The sequence below is a fragment of the Scatophagus argus genome, chromosome 19, assembly GCF_020382885.2.
Source record: "Scatophagus argus isolate fScaArg1 chromosome 19, fScaArg1.pri, whole genome shotgun sequence".
Lineage (NCBI taxonomy): Eukaryota > Metazoa > Chordata > Actinopteri > Scatophagidae > Scatophagus > Scatophagus argus.
In genome coordinates this window covers 8,659,404-8,681,809 of record NC_058511.1, presented here as the reverse complement: position 1 = coordinate 8,681,809, position 22,406 = coordinate 8,659,404, and the positions used below count along the sequence as shown (strand labels likewise).

Sequence of the window (22,406 nt, the reverse complement as noted above, 5' to 3'; positions counted from 1 at the left end):
ATGACTAAAAACAGCTGATGGGGTTAGATATTCCTGCAGCAGTTTACATATTTGAATCTAATATGCCAAATGTTCTGCATAACTCTAGGCTACTATGAACTCCAGTGAGGTAAGTTCAATAACTATCGATCCATCTATGACTTTGTCAGAGTCGCAAGGCAAAACTTCACAGTAAGTGTCAAGTGTCAACCTTTTGCTCATAAACCTGACCCATGGGAATAACATAACTTTTAAATGGATAGTGTAGGGTCATAAAACTAAACTGGACAAATTAAAATTTTGACTCGATAATGGTACCTGAGGCAAAGTCAGGGGATCACCAAAGTTTTAGAATTCATCTTTTGTGGAAGTTTCATGACAATACAGCCAATAGTTTTTGAGACATTTTATCCAAAAACCAGAACTGTTAATCTCATTTTGGCGTTAAACTCAGGGGCTCACAAAGGTCATGAAGATTTTATTCTCTGAGGAACATGACTGGCATGACAAACCTCTAGCAGATGATCTAATAGTTGTCTACTTAAGTCTGGACCAAAGTGTCCAGTTGACTTGTGGACTGGCTTGATATTGTCATCTCTAGAGCCCAGCCTCTTGAATGGCAAAAAAACATACCAGTATATATAAATACAGGATATATGAATAAAATACGCTATTTGTTCTTCAGTAGACTGGTATATTTTCAGAAAAAAAACAGAAAAAGTAATTAAAAAACAAATCTTGAGCTTTATGCCCTTTGAGCAAACATTGCCTGTGCTGTCAGGCTCCCAAAAAGTTGTATCTCCCAGGTATATTATATTAGCATCTCTATAGACTGGAAGATATGATTTTCATACATGTGCAAATGTATTACTATTTGCAAATAGTATTTGGTCGTAAAAAAAAAAGTACCGGACAAATTCAAATTTTGTGCAAATGTATTACTATTTGCAAATGTATTCTAGTGTTATTTTCAGTGAAGATTAAGGACACAGGGTGAGGTCTTGCACTCTGGGAAGCATCTCTGGGACCAATATTGCTCCACAGACACCACATCTGTTCACGACAGACCACCAAACTGAGCTCAAGGTCCACCACTTTCTTTCTGTGTCTATCCAAAGAGGGGAGTGTTGGTGAAACTCAATATCTGCCATCTAGTAGATTTATTTAAAGTTTAAATTAGACTGTAAACTACCTGTGTAGGTTCTAAAACTGTTTTATATTTGTATTGTATTACATTTGCATTTGAATCAAATACATATTTTTTTTTTTTTCCAAAGCAGAAAGCATTTTGGTTTAAAACTTTAAACTTAAACATATCCTGCATATATTAGCCATCAAGTTAATTTATTTAATTTGTACTTTCAATACTTTCTTATTCACCGTCTTTCAGACTCACCAGAGCACCTGTATTTCACAACTCAACTAAAAGAATCCCTTGGAGCCCTTTTGATCGCCTGATCTCCCAGAAAACAAGTCTGAGGTCTAAGTTATCTCATAATTAGGGAATGTCCAACACCTGTGATTGCTGTTAAATTGCTAAAGTGGTGTTAGGATCCATGCCAGTCTTGTTTGGTGGTTCAAATTAAAGGCTGTGCTCTTTTTCAAAGCAGCTTCATTTCTATCCCAGAAAGAAAAACTTTATGATGTTTGTGCATGTTTGATGCCAAAGAGCAAAGCAAGTGACTTCATGTGATTAGTGTTGCTTTTGTATGCCTCAGTTGTTGTATCTAGCCAGGCATTATGGCGGTGTATACTCTGGAAGTGAGTACAGGAAGCATGCTTCATGCAGGCACATTTGATAACCTGTATGTCACCCTGACTGGTACTGAGAAGCAATCTGAGCGCACTCAGTTGACCAGTTCTGGATTGGATGATGAAACTGGAAAGGTAAATTTTGAAAACTATGATAAATGTACTTGGTCATGTGCTTTATGAATTATCTAACCTTAGGCCCTTTAGACATTTGTTGAGTGAACTATATTTGTGTTTGTTCTTTTAACTAAGAAGAACAACTGTTGGCCACTTGATGGGAATACTGCGCAAAGCTTCCTAGGGGGTGGTTTTGACAGTTCTTATGTGAAGTCAGACAACCTGTTTTGTTGATTTTGAGCCATTTGGTCTATGTTTAATACTTGTGATCTCTCCAACCACAGGTGGGGACATATTCTGTAACTACACTTTTTTATTTAGGATGTCTTCTTCTCCTCAAATTGGAGAAAGATCCTTTTCATGAATCTCCAGAGAAGGATTGGTTTTGCTCCAAGATAGTGGTGAAGACACCAGAGCAGGAAGAAATTCTTTTCCCCTGTCACAGGTGGCTATCCAGAGGTGATTTTGTGCTGTTGAGAGGTGGAAGAGGTTGGTATTTTCCCTACTTGGAAAGGAGCTGTGTTGTGCATATTTTAAGCATTCGCTGTGTCATAGGGGCTACAAATGAGGAAAGGCTAAAAATGATGAAGCATTCTTTTTTTTACGCATGTTAATATGAAATCTGATTTAAATGAATATTTTTTTAAAATGCATGCCCGATACACACAGCTACAAAAGCTTCTGAAGATCTCCATCCTCGACTAGTGGAGCAACGGAAGAAAGAACTGGTCCAACAAAAATTAAGATACGAGTGAGTGTTCCATTGGCATTCACTTTAACAAGGAGCACCTCTATGAATGTTGACTAAGTCTTACAACTTATTTTTATTTCCTGTTTTCCTCTGCAGGTGGCACGAGCATGCAGATGGAATGTCGTACAATGTAAACATCAATGATCCAAAAGCTGTTCCTGCAGAAATCGGCTTCTCATTCTCGAAAGCCTTTCAATTTGAATATCTCAGAAAAATCGCGCAAGTGTTACAGCCTACACTTATTCTAAAAAAAAAAAAAAGCCCAAAATATTCAGACCTGGTGAATAAAGCACAAATCATGTAGTTTTAATAATAATAAATTAACAAAAGTTTTTTTGCTTTATCCAGATCAGCTGAGCTCAGAAAGAAAGATCTGACAGCTGAGCCCTGGGAAAACTTTGAGGCCATGAAAAGGTTCTCCTGGCTTAAACAGTCCTCTGTTGCAGGTTGGAATTTAGTATGACACGCTTTATGTTTTGTTTATTCTCTAAACATTGCTGTAAAAAAAAAATAATTTATGCCCCAGAGTATGTGGTACAGCATTGGAAGGACGATGACTTCTTTGGATACCAGTTCCTCAATGGAGCAAACCCCTTTATGATCCAGCATTGCTCAAAGCTTCCCTCCAACTTCCGGGTCACAGAGGAAATGGTGAAACCTTTTCTGGCCAGCGGAAGCTCTTTGACTGTGGAAATGAAGGTATTAAAAAAAAATGTCAATTACCTGTGATTTAGATGTGTTTTAAAGCATTTTTTAACAACACATTAGTGTCTTTACATTCTACAGAAAGGCAATATATTCATTACTGATTACAAGATCATGGAACATTTGCCAACAAGAGTTACTGATGGTAAACCTGTGGCTCTGACTGCTGCTCTCTGCCTGCTGTACCTAAACCCAGAGAAGAAACTACTACCCATTGCAATTCAGGTTTCTTTTCATATTTGGCGAATTACATCTCTGACTTGTCACATTTTTGTTTTTGATCATCATCTTACAATCAACTTAAATATGTGTCCTCCCTCAGCTCAGTCAGCAACCTTCAGAGGAAAACCCCATTTTTCTGCCCAGTGACTTGGAATCTGACTGGTTGTTGGCCAAGACATTTGTGAGACATGCAGATGGCCTCTATAGTGTATTGATCAGTCACTTGCAGAACACTCATCTACTGGCAGAAGTTTTTGCAATGGCGACACTTCGCAATCTCCCAATGATTCACCCCTTGCACAAGGTAGGACTTTTTTTCCTAAAGTGCAGTGTACATGACTGTGTACATATTAACTCTGCTTTTTATTATTTAGTGCATCAGTCATTAGTGTCCCCTCTCTTTCCCCTTCTCACAGCTACTGATCCCACATCATCGATATACCCTCCACATAAACATCTATGCTCGTGCTCTTCTTTATGGCCCTGGTGGAATACTTGGAAAAGTATGACTTTTAAACTTTTACTGATATATGCTCGGTTCAAAAATTTAACCACTTTTTGTAAATTTTGGAATATCATTTTGCTAATGAAGAACAATTTATATAGGGGGAAGAGTTTATCCAGAACATTTGTTTGGGAGCCAAAACAAACTATACTTTGTTTGTAATTTAGACTTCATTGGATATAGATGGATTAACAGAGCTACTCAGAAGGGGGGTCTCCCAGACAACCTACACTTCCCTGTGCCTGCCTGAAAACATTGCAGCTAGAGGACTGGACTCCATCCCCAACTTTTATTACAGAGATGATGCACTGAGGCTGTGGAGTATCATCAGCAGGTGAGCTTCTGCCTGCTGGCAGTAAACCACACTTGCATGACTGAAAATTAAATAAATATATGGCAAGTTAGAGAAATTGGGGAACAAATGCCTTGAAATGAGCATTAACATTCTGGGAATATGAATAGTCCTTAATCAAACTCAATGTGTTTGAGCTGTCATTACCTCTTTCAAATCATTTGACACATTTAAAATTCTGATACCTGCTATCCTTATGGTTCTCAGCTTTGTCAAGGCAGTGGTGGCCTATTATTATCAATCTGACAGTGAAGTGTCTTCAGATTCTGAACTCCAGGAATGGATCAACGAGATCTTCTATTATGGATTTCTGGGAAATCGTGACTCAGGTATCTAACTTATAGTAACTGGTCTGGCTAGCCTCAAATGTGTGTGCATAAATATTTTCAGCATGTCAAATGTTAAGGCCCTGCAGGACCTGCTTTTTCTAGGAGATGTACAGATTGAGTCTCACCTGCTCTTTATATTGTCCTTTATTTATTTTTAGCTGTAAACTTGTATATAATGGTGAAAGAGGACAATAGACTGAGAAAATATTTGAAGATCCTCTCAGTTATCAAATGATATTAAACACAAATCACACATGTTATGAAATTTAGGTTTGACTTGTTTAAAATAGATAATACATCATTTAAGTGTGTAACTTAATCAGGGTTGCAGAAGAAGTACATGACTGTGCTGCCATTGTATCACTATTATTACACACAAACATTCACACCTATGGGCAGAGAAGAAATGCAATAACTAGCCTATTGGAAGTTAAAGTACAACTATGGTCCATATGTTTTTCAGATAAATTGTACAAAAGTGAATGAAACATTTCAGAATCTGCTCTATGGATTTAGATTTACATTAACAAGAACATTCCTGACAGGAATCCCTTCAAGCTTTCAAACTGTGGCAGAACTTATCAAGTTTATTACTATGGTGATCTTCACATCATCGGCTCAACATGCTGCATCAAGCCAAGCACAGGTAAACCATTTTTAATGCTGAAAAGTAATACCTGTTTGATTCTGAACAACATGTGGCTAGAGGTAAAAAATAAAGAAGTAATTGTAAATTTAAATGACCTCCTTCATCTGTCTCATTTATTCAATTATAAATTTCCATTTTTTTTTTTAAAGTTCCTGTGTTTAGTACTGTACTTTTTTTTTTTTTTTTTTTTTACATTAAAGAGTAAATAAATTGATTCCTTTTATGGAGTAATTAAAAATGGACTTCAAGAAACAGTCTGTGAAATTGGATTGCTTGCCAAGTTAAATAAGAGATAATACCAGTCATGTCTGGTGTCGGTGATTCTGAAAGATCTGATTGAGTGTGATTTCCATGTCACCAACCCAAGACATCAATATTTGATGACCTGGGAATGAGACTTGACAATCAACTCTTTCACCATATAGCTGCATATAGTGCCTTTTACCACTAGAAGTTGCTAGCCTGTCCAAAAGCAAGAACTTCACTGTCTAACACCTAAAGCTTACTGATTTCTGATCTTCGTCTAGCTTGTCTTTAATTTGGGGGGGGGGCAGTTACCAGTGCTGGGCAGTGCTGCTTTGATGTCATTTAGTACAGTGACGAGAGGGTGAGGCTTTTAAATTTGAAATTCTGAGATTACAATAAGGTCCAGTTATCTTACTGAGAGCAAGAGACTTTATGTCAGTATGGTCTCTTTATGCTCAGTGGACAGCTGGTCAACATATGCTACCTATCGAATTGTACCACTTAACCACATTCCAAGAGATGGTTAGAGATGGTTGACAAGGTAGCATAATTTGTCAGAACGCTGGTATGTAAGACTTCTTCTCAATGACCTGTTGTGTGTTCTTGTCTCACATTAGCCTCTAGTAAGCCTGCATTCACAAGGGCAAAGTATTATAATTAGCCATGTGCAAAAGAAAATACTCTATAAAGCTCTTAAGGTGCACATATCTCAATGTAAAACTATTTCTGTAACTGTACAGCTCAAAGTCAACTGTATATGTATTAATAGCTTCTGTATATCTTTTGAAGTTTGCCTTTCTAGGTTATATTCCCAACGGACCACTGTTGCTCTACAATGAACCACCAACCACAAAGGGACAGTCAAGCATGGATGCCATCTTGGCAACTCTGCCAGATAAATCATTTACAGGACTTAGCATGTCTCTTTTGTGGCAGGTCAGCAGGAAGTATGATGACTTTGTAAGTTTGACACATTATCTTGTTTTTTTTTTTCCTCAACATAATTGCCATAGGTGTAAGACTAGCAATTCTCACTTTCGTAGACTGTCCATTCCCAAACGTTACATTTTTGGGTTTTGTCTTTGTCAGGTACCTCTGGGTACTTATCCTCAGCAACGCTTTGGCGAGCCTGCAGTCTTACAGATGATTGAAGATTTTCAAACAGAGCTGTCCTCGCTCAGCATAGCCATTTCCAAGAGGAACTCAGAGATGGAGCTGCCTTATAACTACTTGAACCCTAAAGAAATGGAAAACAGTGTAACTAGCTGACCAAGTATTAAACAAACAGACATAACTTGGTTGTCCAGTGTAATATCAATGTTGTAGATCTGCTGAGACAGTAATTCATGTAATGTAAAGATTCAAACATTTATATGTGTGATGTACTTTGTTCCATTAGGTGTAGGTTATGTTTTGTATACTATACCACAACATTAAGTCAAATCCAACTTTGGAGTGCACTATGCATCAGTACTCCAAAGTGTTATTTTTTTAATGTTGTTGACTTAGGAATTATTGTATACCTAAAAATATTTCTGATTTTTAGTTGAAGTCTGTATTAAGTAAGTTAAAAGTTTTAGGCCATGCTAGCAGCAATGACCTTGAGATCAGAGTTTAATGACTATCCCTCAATAATGTAAAAACTTAGCCAGAATTACAAGGCTGTATCTTTATGTAAAATGCTGTTTCTTAATGACTCACGAGTGTATACTTGCTGTATGCACTGAATGTCCTGCTGAGTAACCACTTGTCTGTGCTATCTAGTTTCCAGAAGGCTGTAGCTGGCTGGTGGATTTCACTGCTTTATTGTCTTTATAGAGTGGAAGGTAATTAAATGTGGATTTGCAAATGCGATTATTGTGCTATTTCCAAAAAACGAAGAACCTGGATGAATTTACAAATTTTTTACAAATCCTAACAGAATAATCTGTGGTTAACCAAAAACAAAAAAAAAAAAGGGGAGGTGCATGAAATATGGAGACATAAAAAGGGAGAAGAACTGAATTCAGCAGAAGCCAAATAAGGGCAAGCAGTTAGTTACAACAGGTATTTCGCTTGCTATATATTTTACATTTGCAATTGAGAATTTTTAATTCCAGTCCACACACAATTGCTATTGTATAACGACCATGGCTCAGTACAAGCTGGAAGTGACAACGGGTAACATGATGAATGCGGGAACGCTTGACCATGTACATGTCACCTTAATTGGAAGTGGAGGGAAGAGCGAGCGAACCAAGTTGGACAATTTTGGTGTAGATTTTCGAACTGGGATGGTAAGTTGATTTCTGCTGTTGACCATTTCTCATACACAAGTTTCAAATTAGGTTTATGATAGTGTACTTGCAGTCTTTTTTGTGCATGTGTGAGTGTTGGGACATTTATCCACATAAGTATGTGCCTTTTAAGTCCAGATAAGCAGGTAATTTTACTGCATTTATTTTACTTCACTACAGTCATGATTTGTCTTTATTTTGCTAGCAATATATTATCTTTTTTTTCCTTAAAACCTTTGCGTCAAATATACATTAAGCATACTCCATGTCCTCATTCATGAGCACTGACAGTGTTTTCTATTGATTTTTCCAACCTATGCCGTTCGATATTAATATGCAAAGCCATATTTACGATGGCACCAATAGGGTCAAGCCCAATATGGGAAAGTTGTAGGCGTCTGTACTGGTTTAGTTTTAACATCTGTTCTATACAGTGCCCAGCAATCAGACACTGGGTATAATGTACCCTAACCCTTTTTCTCCAGACAGGGGTGTACAATGTGAAAACCAGTTTGCCCCTGGGGAAACTTCTGCTAGTCAAAGTGGAAAAAGATCCTTTCTTTCTTCTCCCAGAAGATGAGTGGTACTGTTCCAAAATAGTGGTGACGACTCCAGATGGAGATGTCATTCTTTTCCCCTGTAACAGATGGATCTCCAGGGGAGAGCTGATGGAACTGAGAGGAGGGAGAGGTCTGCTTCAGATAATTAAAAAAATTAATAATAATAATGCTAGAAAATTATTGGATACCAATTTATGAACACCAACCACAATTTTCTCAGAATTTTACTGATTTTATTTCTTTTTTATGTCTTTTTATATCCCAGCCATGATGGTTTTTGAGGAGGACCATCCACTGTTGATTGACCACCGTGAAAAAGAGCTCACACTTAAAAGAAGTTTGTACCAGTAAGCTTTCATGTGTGCAGTATGAGCATGCAGCTGCAGTTTATCTCAACTGGGAAAATCTACATTGTGTTTGTCTCAGTGTCTTCCTTTAATTCTTCTTAATCTTATTTTTTGTCTAATAAGCAGTTCAAATGATGTGAATTGGAATGAACTAGAGACATGAAACTTGGCACAGTAACTGGAAATGATGTGCAAATGCTTCTAACAAGAAATTTATTGAAATGGCCAGATGATGGTGCTGTAATTGTGGCCCAAACATTAAATATTTGAAAGGCCACGTCCATCACATTGTGAATCTCACTGACTTGAAACTTCCCAAACTCCAGCTCAGTGTGCTTCAAACCCACAAGTCCTACTTGCCAACAATGTGGCAATTCACACATGTGCTTGTTATGTGTTTTCAAGCATTTCTTGTCAGTTACATAAAAATACAATCAACAAATCAAAATGCTTGCAATCTGCTTGAACCTCAATCATGCGTATTGAAAGACTTGTGTAATTGGTTTTACTCCTCCTATAAACAGAATTAAATTAGATGAAATGAAAGCTGCTCCTTGTGGTTTTAATTGTGACCGTAAAAGGGCTCGAATCTGAAATCCCTGCCTGCGGCTATGATGTATTTAAATTTTGCTTTTCTTTTTCTTTTAGATGGCAGATTATTGATCAAAGCCTACCACACATGAGCAATTTCAATTATATGTCTGAACTTCCAGCTGAAGTCTGCTTCTCCATGTCAAGATTAATGGAAATACTTTACACGAAAGGAATTACGTGAGTCAGTGATTCCAATATAAGCTATAGTTATTTTATACTGTAAAGAAGTTATTTTGAAGAATTAATGAATTTCTGCATTTTGCTTGGCTTTCAGTAAAGTTGAACTCATGTTTAAGGGACTGGCTGGATCTGCTGAACGATGGGAAAGCATTGAGGACATGAAAAAAATCTTCTGGTTCAAAAAGACAGCAATATCAGGTAGAGTTTCATTCTGCTATTAAACTCACCATAACACTAAAAGTTTCATTATAATAGGTAATTCTACATACAAACATACATGTGTAAAGTAAACTAAGCAGCTGAGGCCCTCAGTGGAAAGATGAAGCATGAAATATGAAATGAAACATGTATCTGCTGCAAGTTGTAATGGGTTCAAACAGATCAGATCAGTATCTTGCAGTAGCTTAAAGGGTGCAAAGGTGGAAGTGAAAGGTGACTGACAGAAATCACCAAGCTAAGTCAATATGACATGGGTAAATTACCCAAGGCTAAAAATGTCAATAAACTATGGTGGAACTCTATGGATGAATTTTATTTTTAATGCGTCACATAAAGGCTTGAGATATGGGACTACACATGAGATTTTATTTGCCAATTGCTATTCTTCCAGAGTATGTTACAGAGCACTGGAAGGAAGATGACTTTTATGGGTTCCAGTTTATGAACGCAATCAACCCCAACGTGATCAAAAGGTGCTCAGAACTTCCTTCAAACCTTCCAGTCACAGAGGAGATGGTGAAGCCCTTCCTGCAGAAGGGAAGCTCTCTGAAGAAGGAAATGAAAGTATGAAAGATGAGGGCATTTAAATGGATATAATGGATACTGTTTACTTAAGGGAGACCATTTGTAGGTCGGAATTTAGAGTTTATTTCAATAGCAGTCAAAAGTCATTGAATATATCCAGGTCTAAAACACTGTAAAACAATTAGACCTCTGCATGTTGTTTTGATTTATTCCTTTACAAATTTGCTTTCATTTATTGTACAAATCTTCACAGTCTCTTGATGCCCGCCACACCTTTCTTTTCTTCCCATACAGAAAGGCAATATATTCCTCTGTGACTACAAGAGGTTAGATGGATTGCCCACAAAGGTGTATGATGGTGAATCTCTGCATGTCACTGCTGGTCTCTGTTTGCTCTACATGAACCCAGAGAACAAACTGATGCCAATTGCAATTCAGGTAGACCAAGTCAGAGACAGTATTCATATGTCATATAGAAATTAAGAGAATCATTTATATATATAGACAGTATTAGCACAAAGAAACCTCCCACATTGCTGTGAGAATGCCACACCTTTGACACAGATGCACAGCATTTCTAGAGCCCCTTTTAATGTATTATCAGTCAGCCCAGTCTCCCAGAAATTTGGGTGTACTCCAAACTGAAAATGATATGAAATAAGAAAAACTGTGTTATGATATTAAAAATAGTAATAACAAACCCTATTGGTCATATGCCTGATCATATAAATACTGGACCTCCAACAGAAGGACAGACAGACAGAGATTCCTTGCTTGCTTACTTTTGCATCAGTGCTAGTCCCTTACAGAGTGGGTCTTAACATTTTTTACAATTGCATTTTAAGTCCATCAATGTATTTTAAAATTGAAAACGAACAGATGTTTTTCCTCACATTTCAGCTGCAGCAACAACCATCCGAGCAGAACCCCATATTTCTGCCCAGTGACAAGGAGACGGACTGGCTCCTAGCCAAGATGTTTCTTAAAAATGCAGATACCATACTACATCAGTCAATCTCTCACTTCATGTCAACTCACCATTTGGCAGAAGTCTTCACTGTTGCCACTCTTCGCAGCTTCCCTGCGATTCATCCTCTCTACAAGGTCATTGCACAATTTGATGTTTTCATTGATAATTATAAAACTTTTATATTCAGAAAGAAGACACTGACATCAGTAGTGACATTTTTATACACTGTACTTTAAACTTAACATTCTACCCTTTCTTTCTTTCCTTCTTTCCAGCTGCTGATCCCTCATTTCCGTTACACTCTCCAAATAAATACTATTGGCCGGAAATCTATTTTTGGAAGGGATGGGATTTTAAGCAAAGTATGGATTTTCACCATGTATATTTATGAATATTCACACATTAATAATAGTATTGTGTGCAAACCACATCTGACTTCAAATTTCCTTTTTTCATCTTGTATTTGCTGATTAGAGTTCACTTGGATACGACGGGACATTAGAGCTCATGAGAAGGTCTTTCTCTGAGCTGACCTACAGCTCCCTCTGTCTGCCAGAGAACATCACTGCACGAGGACTGGAGTCCATCCCGAACTTCTACTACAGAGATGATGGCCTGAAGTTGTGGAACATCATCAACAGGTTAGACAGCTGCAGTGTGACAGAGTATTGAGCGGAAGTAAAAATGTTACCTTCACATGTGACAAGCACAAACGGAGCGAGAGTCACTCTACCCACTGGTCATTTAACACACGCTCCCAGTTTGGTGGTCTACTTAAGGGGGAGGAAATTCCCAACTGAAACTCTGCCTGTCAATGCTACTGCTTCCCTGCATCAGTAGGCCTGTTATCTCAGCACCACCACCCCAGCATCCACCTGCAAGCTCCGGCAGGGGTTCAAAATGTTTACTCATCACTTCCCAGTAGCTCATATAAGCGTTTCTGCAGAAGTGACGAGGTTGGAGCCTAGACGCCAAATTCTAACATGCTGCTGTTATAGTAAACATCTGAGTTTTAAGTTGCCTGACTGAAATGTAATTACATGAAGTCAAATGGAATTTAAAGATGATTTTTCAAAATAAAATTGTTATGTGTTCACCAGATTTGTGAAGGCAGTAGTGGAGTACTATTATCCCTCAGACACTGAGGTCAGTAAAGACACTGAGCTGCAGAATTGGATCGGTGAGATATTCACCCATGGCTTCTTAGGAAACAAAGTCTCAGGTACGAGAAAAATAAATACTTCATAGCAGCCTATGGTGTACTGAAATTTTCTATGCAGTCAATGAATGCCAAAAATGAACTGATACTGATTGTGCTACCAACAGGGTTTCCAGAAAGCTTTGTAACTGTTGAGGAAGTGATCAAGTTCATCACCATGGTGATATTCACAGTGACAGGTCAACATTCTGCAGTCAATAATGGACAGGTGAAATAATGTTCATCAAACACTTGTATTAAATACATGTATCAAACAAGCAGCAAATCTAAAACATGTTCTTTAATTATTTTTTTTCTGTCAGTAGGGCATTAGCTGAGTTTTGGAAGCATTACATTTAACATTGTAGCTTGCATTCTGTTATAGTAATGGTTAATAAAATCAATAAATCAAATTCTTTAAAATTGTTTACCATGAAAGGTGCATCCATGGCCCCACAATAGTAACTGAAAAAAAACCTCTGTACATGTTTAAAGACTTAAAGACTAAGTAATAAAAGAAGAAATGTATATTGAAATTTCTCTCATAATTTAGTTTGACTACTACTCCTGGACACCCACTGGTACGCTCCTCCTGCACAATACTCCTCCAACCACTAAGGGGCAGTCAAGCATGAAGACAATTTTGGAAACCCTCCCAAATGTTGGACTGACGGTCTCTTTTGTGACAATGGTGTGGATACTTACAGACAAGTACACTGACATGGTACGTTTGGTGATGATGAATGTGTATCCACATATTTAAAGTGCTTTAAATCATTACAAACAAAGTACTGTACTGATCTGATATACTTTTGTTATTTTTGGCAGGTTCCCTTAGGTACATACCCTGAAGAACAATTCAATGAACCTGGCATTATGGAGATGATTAAGAATTTTCAAGTGGAGTTGTCCTCCCTCAGTGAAGCTATTACAGAAAGAAACTCACAGCTTGAAGTGCCCTACACTTATCTGGACCCTGCTCGGATAGAGAACAGCATAACCATTTAACTAACCCTTTAAAGTCACGTTGTCTTTCGGGATTATTACCAATACATATCCTTTTCTTCACACCTGTCTTGCATGTTGGTTGTGTGTCAAACACAGCTAAATGAGATGTAAGTGAGATGGCAGAGACAGTGAGGTATTGCATGCTCGGAGAGGATGATTTTGGCTCCGCTATGTTAAGTGCATCTGTGGGTTACCTTTGTGTGAATTATGTATAACATAGACATATGCTGAAAAATTATTTCAATGAGCAGTTTGTTAAGCAAATCTTTATGCACCAGCTTGGACTCATGAATCAATTAGGTCATGCATGATGCAATAAACACAGACGATGCAAAATAACTTACTGAATCCAATGATATATTGTGTATTGCGGTCATCCATCATTTTTAGTAATACAGGGTCCAATAGCAGCAGTATTATTATGAGTATGGACACATAATAATGGTGACAGTGTAAAAGATTGAATCAGCCTGTCCTCTAACTCCTATCCTAAGAGCCTACATTGGTGCACCACATTGTTTGTCAAGGTTGTATAGTTGATTTCTACAAACAGGTCTACAATCTGGTCATGGTACTTGTGACAGTAACCCTTACAAACCACTGATAGAACAGAATCACATAACAGAACATATAGTAGATCTGGCTGGCTTATGTTGGTAATTTTTGTGCTAGTTCATAGTTTTGATCATTAGTAAAGGGGTTGTTTCATTTCTTGATCCCAGCTGGTTTTTCTCACCTGTAATGACTGTCATGGAAGGGTTGGCATAGCTGAGCTCTTTTTCTGTCTCTTTGTGAACTGCTAGAATTTTAAAATATGACAGAGGCAAGTTCAGTCATTTTATATTAGATAAAACTGGGTTTAAGGTTCATACACTGGCCTGAAACTGCAAAAAGGAAATAGTCTATTTACTTCATTAGTTACTCTAATCACACCCAAGTCTATTATTTCTGGAACCCAAAGCTAAAAGACCAGTTTTGTCTGATTATCAAGTTCAGTGACTCCTCCTCCATAGCCGCAAACCCTCATTTGAATATAACAGATAGGAATAATACGTATGGCATTAGGAAATAGAAGTCTCCTGAAAAACCAACATTAATACAATACACTTAGTCTGAGATGGGTACCAAGTCCCAGTAACAACAAACATTAACACTAGGATTCCTTTAACATGACCTGACATTAAGGAACACACAGAGATTACAAACACTCTGATGATTCAGCACATAACAGATGAGATGGCTGGTCTATGGCTGGAATAAGGTGGTTGAGAATGACCAGCCTAAGTCCTTGGCAGCAGGCTTTCACATACAAGTCTTTTCACACACAATAAAGTCTCCAAAATCTCGATTATTTAGACAAACTTCAGTGGAGGCTGTGGTTTTTGATGGCAAGGTAAGATGAATAAATTTTGTAAACTTACTGAACCACTTCTTGTCTGCAGGTCCAGAGCCATTACCACCTCTGGAGACACTAAAGTGTGTGTTGTATGTACCACAGACCAATTAGGTTTGACAGATAGTTGATGAGCTCTGTCCTACAGCTATTGCACTAAAAACCTGAAAAAGGTTTATTTTTATATACAAGGAGTTTGCCAATTTTCGTGAATAACAATATACATAGGAAGAAATAAAAAGTACTGTACTTACTATACTGTAAGTCGAGAATCAAAAATGTAAAATAAAAAAAATTACAATTAAAAACACAGATGCAGATTGAAAATATTAAAAACATTTAGCTATGTAACTTTGGAAAAGCAAGCAAGACAGGTAAGGGGAGTTTTAAGGACTGGAGGCGCTGACAGCCTGAAACCTGACAGACATGGAGGACCGTGCATTCTTGGCAGTACGAAGTATGAAGAAAAGTTTGCTCCCTAGTATTTGATTTCTATCAGCATTTTGGTATCATCGTCTGCCATTTTTTGCGAATAATGTGTTAATACTATACAGTTAATACTGCCATACTTACCTGGCAGGGGAGATACTTACCTTACTTACCTTACCCAGGGCGAGGCTCAGCCATTGCAATCCGGTTGTGCTGACCCCTACGAATTCCCCAAATGTGGGAATCTCGACTGTATAAATTTTTTCTTGAATTTCCCTCGGGATCAATAAAGTATCTATCTATCTATAGTCAGCATGCTGTATGCAAGTAGATAACCAGTAGATAACCTGTAGAGGACTTGAGTTCCATATGTAGGTGTGCAATAAAGTAAATGCACAGCACCCTTCAAACAGTCCACAATGCGTTCATGAAATGACAAGCTGATCTTCGTAAATGCAGGGGTATCACTAGATTAAATGCACAACATGTGATTTCTACAGCTCAGTGACCACAATGAAAATAAAGGACGTAGCTTAATGATGTTGCAAAGTGGGGTTGGATCATGGCACTTATTTTCATTGTTAAAGAACAACCACTGCCTGATGTGACTCAGGCAGAAATATTCACAGACTAGACAATGCATTAGTTTGATTCGTGTTAAATTTAGTTATGTTTGTCGACTTCCTTACTCACTCTAATAAAAAATTTAAGAAAGTTTAAATAGTAAACAGTAACAGGGCAATATAGGCCTACGTAAATTCATTTTTTAAAAAGTCCACTCAGAAAAATTTGCACCATTTGAAAAATGTAGCACTAAAAACCTGAAACACAACATACTTTAGAGTAAGCCTACCTCTTAGGTTACCATCATGGGACGGGGGTGGGGAGATCAAAAAGGTTAAAACTGAACTGTAAGGGATTACTTGAAAAAGAGGCATAAAGAGAGAATCCAGACCACAGAGAAGAAGAACCCAGATAAGGTAAGGAAATAGTAAAGGGGAAGCACACAATACAGACGCTGTCATTACTGCTTCGTTTACTGCAGCATTCGCACAAAATTTACAGATTAAGTTTTTGTTTCCTTTTTTTTTTACAGCTTCCATTAAGTGACCATGGCTGAGTACAAGCTAGAGGTGACAACAGGTGACAAGAAACATGGAGGGACATTCGACCATGTATTCATCACATTATTGGGAATTAATGGGCAGAGTGAGCGAACTGAGCTGCACAACAGCCTTCACTATTTTAAAAGTGGGACAGTGAGTTGAATCTGCATATACTGTTTTGTCACAATATAATGGCATAGCTGTTTATAATCTAAAGTAAAATAACCTTTTCAACACGTTTCACTGACTTGCATTAACCCTTATTCCCAGACACGGACCTACACCATTGAAACAAGTTTGTCTCTGGGGAAACTTCTGTTGGTCAAGGTGGAGAAAGATCCTCTTTTCATTCTCCCAGAAGATGAGTGGTACTGCTCCAAAATAGTGGTGACAACTCAGGAGGGAGAAGTCATTCTTTTCCCCTGTTACAGATGGATCTCCAGAGGAGAAGTTGTGGAGCTGAGAGGAGGGAGAGGTCTGCCTTATATTTCATTATTACTATTATTATTATTATTGTTGTTGTTTTATTGACAATTTATGTTTTACTCATGTCACAGCCATGAAGGTTTTCGAAGAGGACCAGAACATGTTGTCTGACCATCGGAAAAAACACCTGACACTTAAAAAGAGCTTTTACCAGTAAGTTTTCCTGTGTGCAGAACAACTTTGGAGTTGCAGCTAAAAAAACAAGGGTCTAATAGATTACTTAGAGGAATGTCTATGTGCTTTTCAGCAACAATACCTACTTGTTTGTGTTTTTTAGATGGAAGACTCTGGCCGAAGGACTATCCCACATCAACAGTTTCAATGATGTGTCTGAGCTCCCAGCTGAAGTCCGCTTTTCTGATTGCAAATCAGCTGAATTCAAGAATGGAAAACTGATAATGTGGGTCTACATACACAATGAAAACTGCTGGATTCCAGTATATCATATATCATACTCTCTATGTTTTAAGACAAGTAAAGTACACTTGAAGCATTAATATCATTCTGCTGTTTGTATTGTCTTTTCCCTTTTTACTTCAGTGGTACTGAGCTCAAGATTAAGGGGCTGCTTGGATCTAACGAAAATTGGGAAAGTCTTGAAGACATGAAAAGAATCTTCTGGTACAAAAGGACAACAATGTCAGGTAATTTTTTTTCCCCATTTTCACGGTTCTGCAGCATAACTCACAACAACGATGTCACTGTACTAGTTTTGCAACATGTGCTTCAACATTCCCTGTATAGGTACAGGTTAATTTGCATGGACCTAGATTTTCAACCATGCAGAAGATGACGTCTAGTGTGGAGTGAATGGAGTGCCAGACTAAAACAACCTTTAACCTTTCCATTTCATGTTGTGTTTTCTTTGTTTTAGCTAAAAATGTACTGGTTAGCTACTGGGTAATGGGTATTGAGATGTCAAAAGCAAAATTAGCCAAAACTGACATAAGTCTGTCCTGATACTTTAAATTAATACATTTCATATGCCTCATATCAGCATTTCTACAATAGATCTGATATTACATTCAGATTACATGTATATGAGATAACTTTTTTGTGAGAAAGGGACAGTGGTGGTGCAGGACATCAGCCACTTCAGGCAATGTGCCAGCCAATGTTTGTGCCCAGAAGCAAAAACATAATCTTAATCATAACAGAATCTTCCTAACCCTAACCGAGTAGGTTTTGTGCCTAACAACCAGATGTTAAACACAGTGTTGATGCAAAATAAAATTAGAATGGGTTGGGATGACCCATCTATTGTCTCAAACACCAATGGTACAAAGTAAACTGAAAAAAAAAATAAAAATTACATCAATTTTAAAGACTTTTTTGCCCATGGTTAAATAGTAAATGTTTTTCGGTAAAACAATTTCTTTTTCCACAAATTAAAAACAAAACTAGTTTTCGGTTAGTTTTTTTTTATAGTGTTTTAATTAAACCAAGATCATCTGCTATATTTCAAACCTGAAGAAAAAACCATTGCAGACATTAGATACTAAATTTGCTAATTGCTATTCCCATAGACTATGTTGCAGAACACTGGAAGGAAAATGAATTTTATGGATTCCAGTTTCTGAATGCAGTCAACCCCAATGTGATCAAGCGCTGCTCAGAGCTTCCCTCAAACTTTCCAGTCACTGAAGAAATGGTGAAGCCTTTCCTGGAAGAAGGAAGCTCTCTGCAGAAGGAAATGGAGGTACAAAGATGATAGGATCTGCACAGGATATAATTCTTGCTTTGGGACACAATTTGTTTAAATTTCATTTGTATGTTTAAAGAGTTTATTCTCTATTACAGTGGAAAGTCCCTGAATTCTATTGAACTGATTTGCTTGAAATTTGCGATATTTTTCTGTCTTGTCCTTACAGAAAGGCCATATTTTCATCTATGACCAGAAGAAGATGGATGGAATACCAACTAGAGTCTGTAATGGTGAATCTCTGCACGTGGCTGCTGGACTCTGTTTGTTCTACCTGAACCCCAAAAACAAACTGATGCCAGTCGCAATACAGGTATTTTGCTGATTTACAAATCACTGGCGGTACAATTCCAAAAAAGTCATGATGTTATGTAAAACAATTCATTTGAATACTGTGATAAACTATATACTCATTCTGAATTTGACTGCTGCAACACATTCCAAAAACAAAGTGATGGGGTTGTATTTATACTGTATAAATATAACTGAAATCACTAGTCTGCTTACACTTTTCATAGTAGACTAGAGTGTTTTTAGAAGTGTTGGTACATTATTTTATATAAAACTGGAATATGGTTTTCCTACATTACAGCTGCAACAACAACCCTCTGAGGAGAACCCCATCTTTCTGCCAAGTGACCTGGAGACGGACTGGCTGCTCGCCAAGATGTTTATCAAAAATGCAGATGCCATGGATCATCAAGCAGTCCATCATCTCATGAATACTCACTTCCTGACAGAAGTCTATACTATGGCCACTCTCCGCTGCTTTCCTGAGATTCATCCCCTTTACAAGGCACAATTACACAGTTCACATTTCTGTTTCCTTAATCTGAACTTATGACTGGTCTTTTCACTGATTGATTTTTCAGGTATTTTAAGAGAAGTTTATGTCTTTTTTAGAGTCACTAGAAGAGAAGACAGGAAATGATAGGAAAGAGAGATGAGGAGGGCATGTATTCAAAGAGAAATATACAGTAACTTTTAAAGTGACAAACAGAAAAACCAATTGGAAAGTAGGAACTTTGCATCACTCAGGACTTACTCTTACTTAAGACTTATGTCTGGTTATGGCTTTGTTTTGTTCCTTTTATGACCAACACATTCAGGGTGTGCTGCCTGTTGTTTGCTGATATGAGCCTCTCTTTGACTTTTAATTTTCTCACCTTTATCTATACAGCTGCTGTTTCCACACTTTAGGTACACTCTGCATATAAATACTGGAGGCCGCAACACTCTATTTGGACCTGATGGAACTCTAAGCACAGTATGACCCTTTAACATAAATATTTCTGAATATGAATTATGGCAAGTCCAATTACACTGCAACTTTGGAAAACTAAGTTTTAGCCTTTTCAGAAACATATCTGACAGTAATTATTTGTGTCTTACTGATGGTTAGAGTTCTCTTGGATACAACGGGATGATAGAGCTCATGAGAAGGTCTCTCTCTGAGCTGACCTATAGCTCCCTCTGTCTACCAGAGAACATCACTGCACGAGGACTGGAGTCCATCCCGAACTTCTACTACAGAGATGATGGCCTGAAGCTATGGACCATCATCAACAGGTTACCTCTGAATAAATATTGTGACTGTTCATTTCATTATTGTCTATTTAGCAACAATTTACATGGCATAAATGAAGAGGGGGAGTGTTGCTGGTTGGAAACTCGTATCTTCTTGTAAGCACTGTCTTTGTCTTTTGTCACATATGAATGTAATTTTCTAAAATTTACCATCAAATCGATTTGTGTTCATCAGATTTGTGAAAGCAGTAGTGGAGTACTATTATCCCTCAGATGATGAGGTCAGTAAAGACACTGAGCTGCAGGAATGGATCAGTGAAATATTTACACATGGCTTCTTAGGAAACAAAGCATCAGGTACTTATCTCACGTTGAAGTTATTTGTAATCGCAAATTGCATGTATAATATAGTACTAATAATGATTGGGCTACCAACAGGGTTTCCAGAAAGCTTTCATGCAGTCAGTGAAGTGACCAAGTTCATCACCATGGTGATATTCACAGCGACAGGTCAACATTCTGCAGTCAACAATGGACAGGTAAAGCAATGCATGGTTTTAAAAGTCAAGTTCAAGCCAAATTTAAACAAACTTGATAAATGATCCAACAATTGAGATGTATGGAACAACTGGAATGTGTTCTATGCATTATTATTTTCCTTCCATCAATAATAGGCAGGTGAGGCAACAGTAAATACTTTGGACAATGAAATACATATTTAGGTGTGATCAAGTGTGAGTACTCTTTCATAGCGTTAGTATGGTGTCAGCCTGCAGCCTGTGTCAGGAGGGGTTGGGATCCTCCTCCTATATCATAGGCTAACATGGTATTAATTATCAAACCTTTTCTAGCTTCTCACAGAAGTCTGTCACTAAGTGAGCTATGGGATCTTAAGCTAAATTGTCCACTGACTCGAGTGTACAAACAGTAAGTGGACGCTTTGTCCCCAGCTATGAAAACTGCACACTAGTAGTTGCTGTAGCTGCTAAAAGGTTATATCCTTAACCTTAAATTTGTTCAATTAGTTTTCCATCAAACCTGAGCCCACAGCAGCACAATACATAATATAAATTAAAAAACTTCAAGTCACATTCATCATGTGTTTTTATAATTTAGTTTGACTACTGCTCCTGGATACCCAATTGCCCACTCCTGCTGCACAAACTTCCTCCAACCACAAAGGGCCAGTCAAGCATGACAACAATTTTGGAGAGTCTACCGAATGTTGGAGAGACAGTCAGCTGGGCAGCTCTGCTTCACCTGCTTTCAGAGACATACTCTGACACGGTAGGTTTGGTCTGTATGAACACACACATAAAGTAAGCTGATTATGACCCATCCACATTTCAAAATTGCCTTTAGACACTGTACCAAGCGAGTCTGATTTTCATTTTGCCATTTCGGCAGGTTCTCTTGGGCACATACCCCGAAGAGCGATTCGATGAGCTTGCTCCTAAGCAGATGATGAAGAAATTTCAAGAAGAGTTGTCCCACCTCAGTGAAACTATTGCGACAAGAAACTCAAAGCTTGAAATACCCTACACATATCTGGATCCTGCATATGTAGAGAACAGTATAACCATTTAAGAAAATCTGAGAGAGCCAATGTGCATATAACGGCAGTATCCATACAGTTCTCAGAGGCTGTCTTGACTGCTGGCAGATGTGTTACACTTTGAATTTAAAAAAAAGGTGAGGTTTTAGAGACATTGAGGCGTTGCATGCTGAGATTGGAGGACTATATTTTAGTTGTATCATGATAAATGGGTCAGCTGTTTAACACGGAGAGTAATATAGCTTCAAAGTTACTTTGGCAATCAATTATCAATCAGGGTGTGGTATTCGCAAATTCATGTAATCAGAGAATTTTTATTTCATTAATTAGAAATGCATGATTACTGATATCAAAATAAAGGAGAACTATTGTGTGTTATTACTTTTATGTCACCAGCATCCTGCTTCCATTTAGTTTTAATATGACTTCTTAACATCAAAAACCGTGACTTGACAATGAGGTTTAACTCCTCAAAATGTAAGTTAAAGTATTATGATCAAAATATATATAAAGTAGGTCCACTGTGAGTAAACGCGTACATTCTGAAGAAAAGTGGTCCTTGAGGCAGATATATTAATACATATCGCATTATACAAACAATTAGTGAGTAAGAAACAGCATACTTACTTACTGTTTTGCTGGTTCTGATCGAGGGTAAACTAGTTTTGTACTGCGTTATATGCATGTCAGGTAGTTAAGTCCAATGGTTCCCAACAGTTCCCAA

General features: G+C 37.7%; 3 protein-coding genes, 1 long non-coding RNA gene and 1 pseudogene across 6 annotated transcripts; all 5 read left to right on the top strand.

Moving 5' to 3' along the window:
- The first annotated feature begins 1,527 nt into the window (after window positions 1-1,527).
- On the top strand, window positions 1,528-6,901 carry LOC124050431 (hydroperoxide isomerase ALOXE3-like). 3 transcript variants are annotated; one of them, XM_046372970.1, is made up of 14 exons: window positions 1,528-1,866; window positions 2,133-2,337; window positions 2,518-2,599; window positions 2,696-2,818; window positions 2,948-3,045; window positions 3,126-3,298; window positions 3,368-3,529; window positions 3,627-3,830; window positions 3,943-4,029; window positions 4,199-4,365; window positions 4,591-4,712; window positions 5,258-5,358; window positions 6,397-6,543; window positions 6,697-6,901. In XM_046372970.1, the coding sequence occupies exons 1-14, from the start codon at window positions 1,720-1,722 to the stop codon at window positions 6,874-6,876; spliced, it is 1,998 nt and encodes a 665-aa protein (XP_046228926.1). In that variant the 5' UTR covers window positions 1,528-1,719; the 3' UTR covers window positions 6,877-6,901. The 3 variants fall into 3 exon arrangements, with proteins under 3 accessions (XP_046228926.1, XP_046228924.1, XP_046228925.1); XM_046372968.1 differs by having other exon boundaries at window positions 1,529-1,866; window positions 6,397-6,567; XM_046372969.1 differs by having other exon boundaries at window positions 1,530-1,866; window positions 3,386-3,529; window positions 6,397-6,567.
- An 809-nt stretch (window positions 6,902-7,710) lies between these two features.
- LOC124050432 (hydroperoxide isomerase ALOXE3-like) lies at window positions 7,711-13,813 on the top strand. The gene is made up of 14 exons (XM_046372971.1): window positions 7,711-7,883; window positions 8,369-8,573; window positions 8,709-8,790; window positions 9,439-9,561; window positions 9,659-9,762; window positions 10,175-10,347; window positions 10,603-10,746; window positions 11,209-11,412; window positions 11,554-11,640; window positions 11,753-11,919; window positions 12,379-12,500; window positions 12,605-12,705; window positions 13,030-13,200; window positions 13,305-13,813. Exons 1-14 carry the CDS (start codon window positions 7,737-7,739, stop codon window positions 13,482-13,484), a joined length of 2,010 nt encoding a protein of 669 aa, XP_046228927.1. The 5' UTR covers window positions 7,711-7,736; the 3' UTR covers window positions 13,485-13,813.
- A 1,629-nt stretch (window positions 13,814-15,442) lies between these two features.
- LOC124051114 lies at window positions 15,443-15,593 on the top strand (annotated as a pseudogene).
- Window positions 15,594-16,969: 1,376 nt separating this feature from the next.
- On the top strand, window positions 16,970-17,542 carry LOC124050436. The gene is made up of 3 exons (XR_006841622.1): window positions 16,970-17,051; window positions 17,176-17,298; window positions 17,439-17,542. It is a non-coding gene; the product is annotated as an uncharacterized LOC124050436 (long non-coding RNA).
- Window positions 17,543-18,136: 594 nt separating this feature from the next.
- On the top strand, window positions 18,137-22,057 carry LOC124050939 (hydroperoxide isomerase ALOXE3-like). The gene is made up of 10 exons (XM_046373926.1): window positions 18,137-18,176; window positions 18,425-18,597; window positions 18,770-18,913; window positions 19,193-19,396; window positions 19,781-19,867; window positions 20,003-20,169; window positions 20,363-20,484; window positions 20,566-20,666; window positions 21,244-21,414; window positions 21,535-22,057. The coding sequence occupies exons 1-10, from the start codon at window positions 18,137-18,139 to the stop codon at window positions 21,712-21,714; spliced, it is 1,389 nt and encodes a 462-aa protein (XP_046229882.1). The 3' UTR covers window positions 21,715-22,057.
- The last annotated feature ends 349 nt before the right edge of the window (window positions 22,058-22,406 follow it).

Bases quoted from the DNA above. Each gene is read 5' to 3' on its own strand.
- LOC124050431 (XM_046372968.1), top strand. From the start codon at position 1,720: ATGGCGGTGTATACTCTGGAAGTGAGTACAGGAAGCATGCTTCATGCA. The intron at 3,299-3,367 runs GTATTAAAAAAA...ACAACACATTAG, and splicing joins CTTTGACTGTGGAAATGAAG to TGTCTTTACATTCTACAGAA. The intron at 3,831-3,942 runs GTAGGACTTTTT...CCCTTCTCACAG, and splicing joins TGATTCACCCCTTGCACAAG to CTACTGATCCCACATCATCG.
- LOC124050432 (XM_046372971.1), top strand. From the start codon at position 7,737: ATGGCTCAGTACAAGCTGGAAGTGACAACGGGTAACATGATGAATGCG. The intron at 10,348-10,602 runs GTATGAAAGATG...CTTCCCATACAG, and splicing joins CTCTGAAGAAGGAAATGAAA to AAAGGCAATATATTCCTCTG. The intron at 12,501-12,604 runs GTACGAGAAAAA...TGCTACCAACAG, and splicing joins CTTAGGAAACAAAGTCTCAG to GGTTTCCAGAAAGCTTTGTA.
- LOC124050939 (XM_046373926.1), top strand. From the start codon at position 18,137: ATGGGTTGGGATGACCCATCTATTGTCTCAAACACCAATG. The intron at 20,667-21,243 runs GTAAAGCAATGC...TTTATAATTTAG, and splicing joins CTGCAGTCAACAATGGACAG to TTTGACTACTGCTCCTGGAT. The intron at 21,415-21,534 runs GTAGGTTTGGTC...CCATTTCGGCAG, and splicing joins CAGAGACATACTCTGACACG to GTTCTCTTGGGCACATACCC.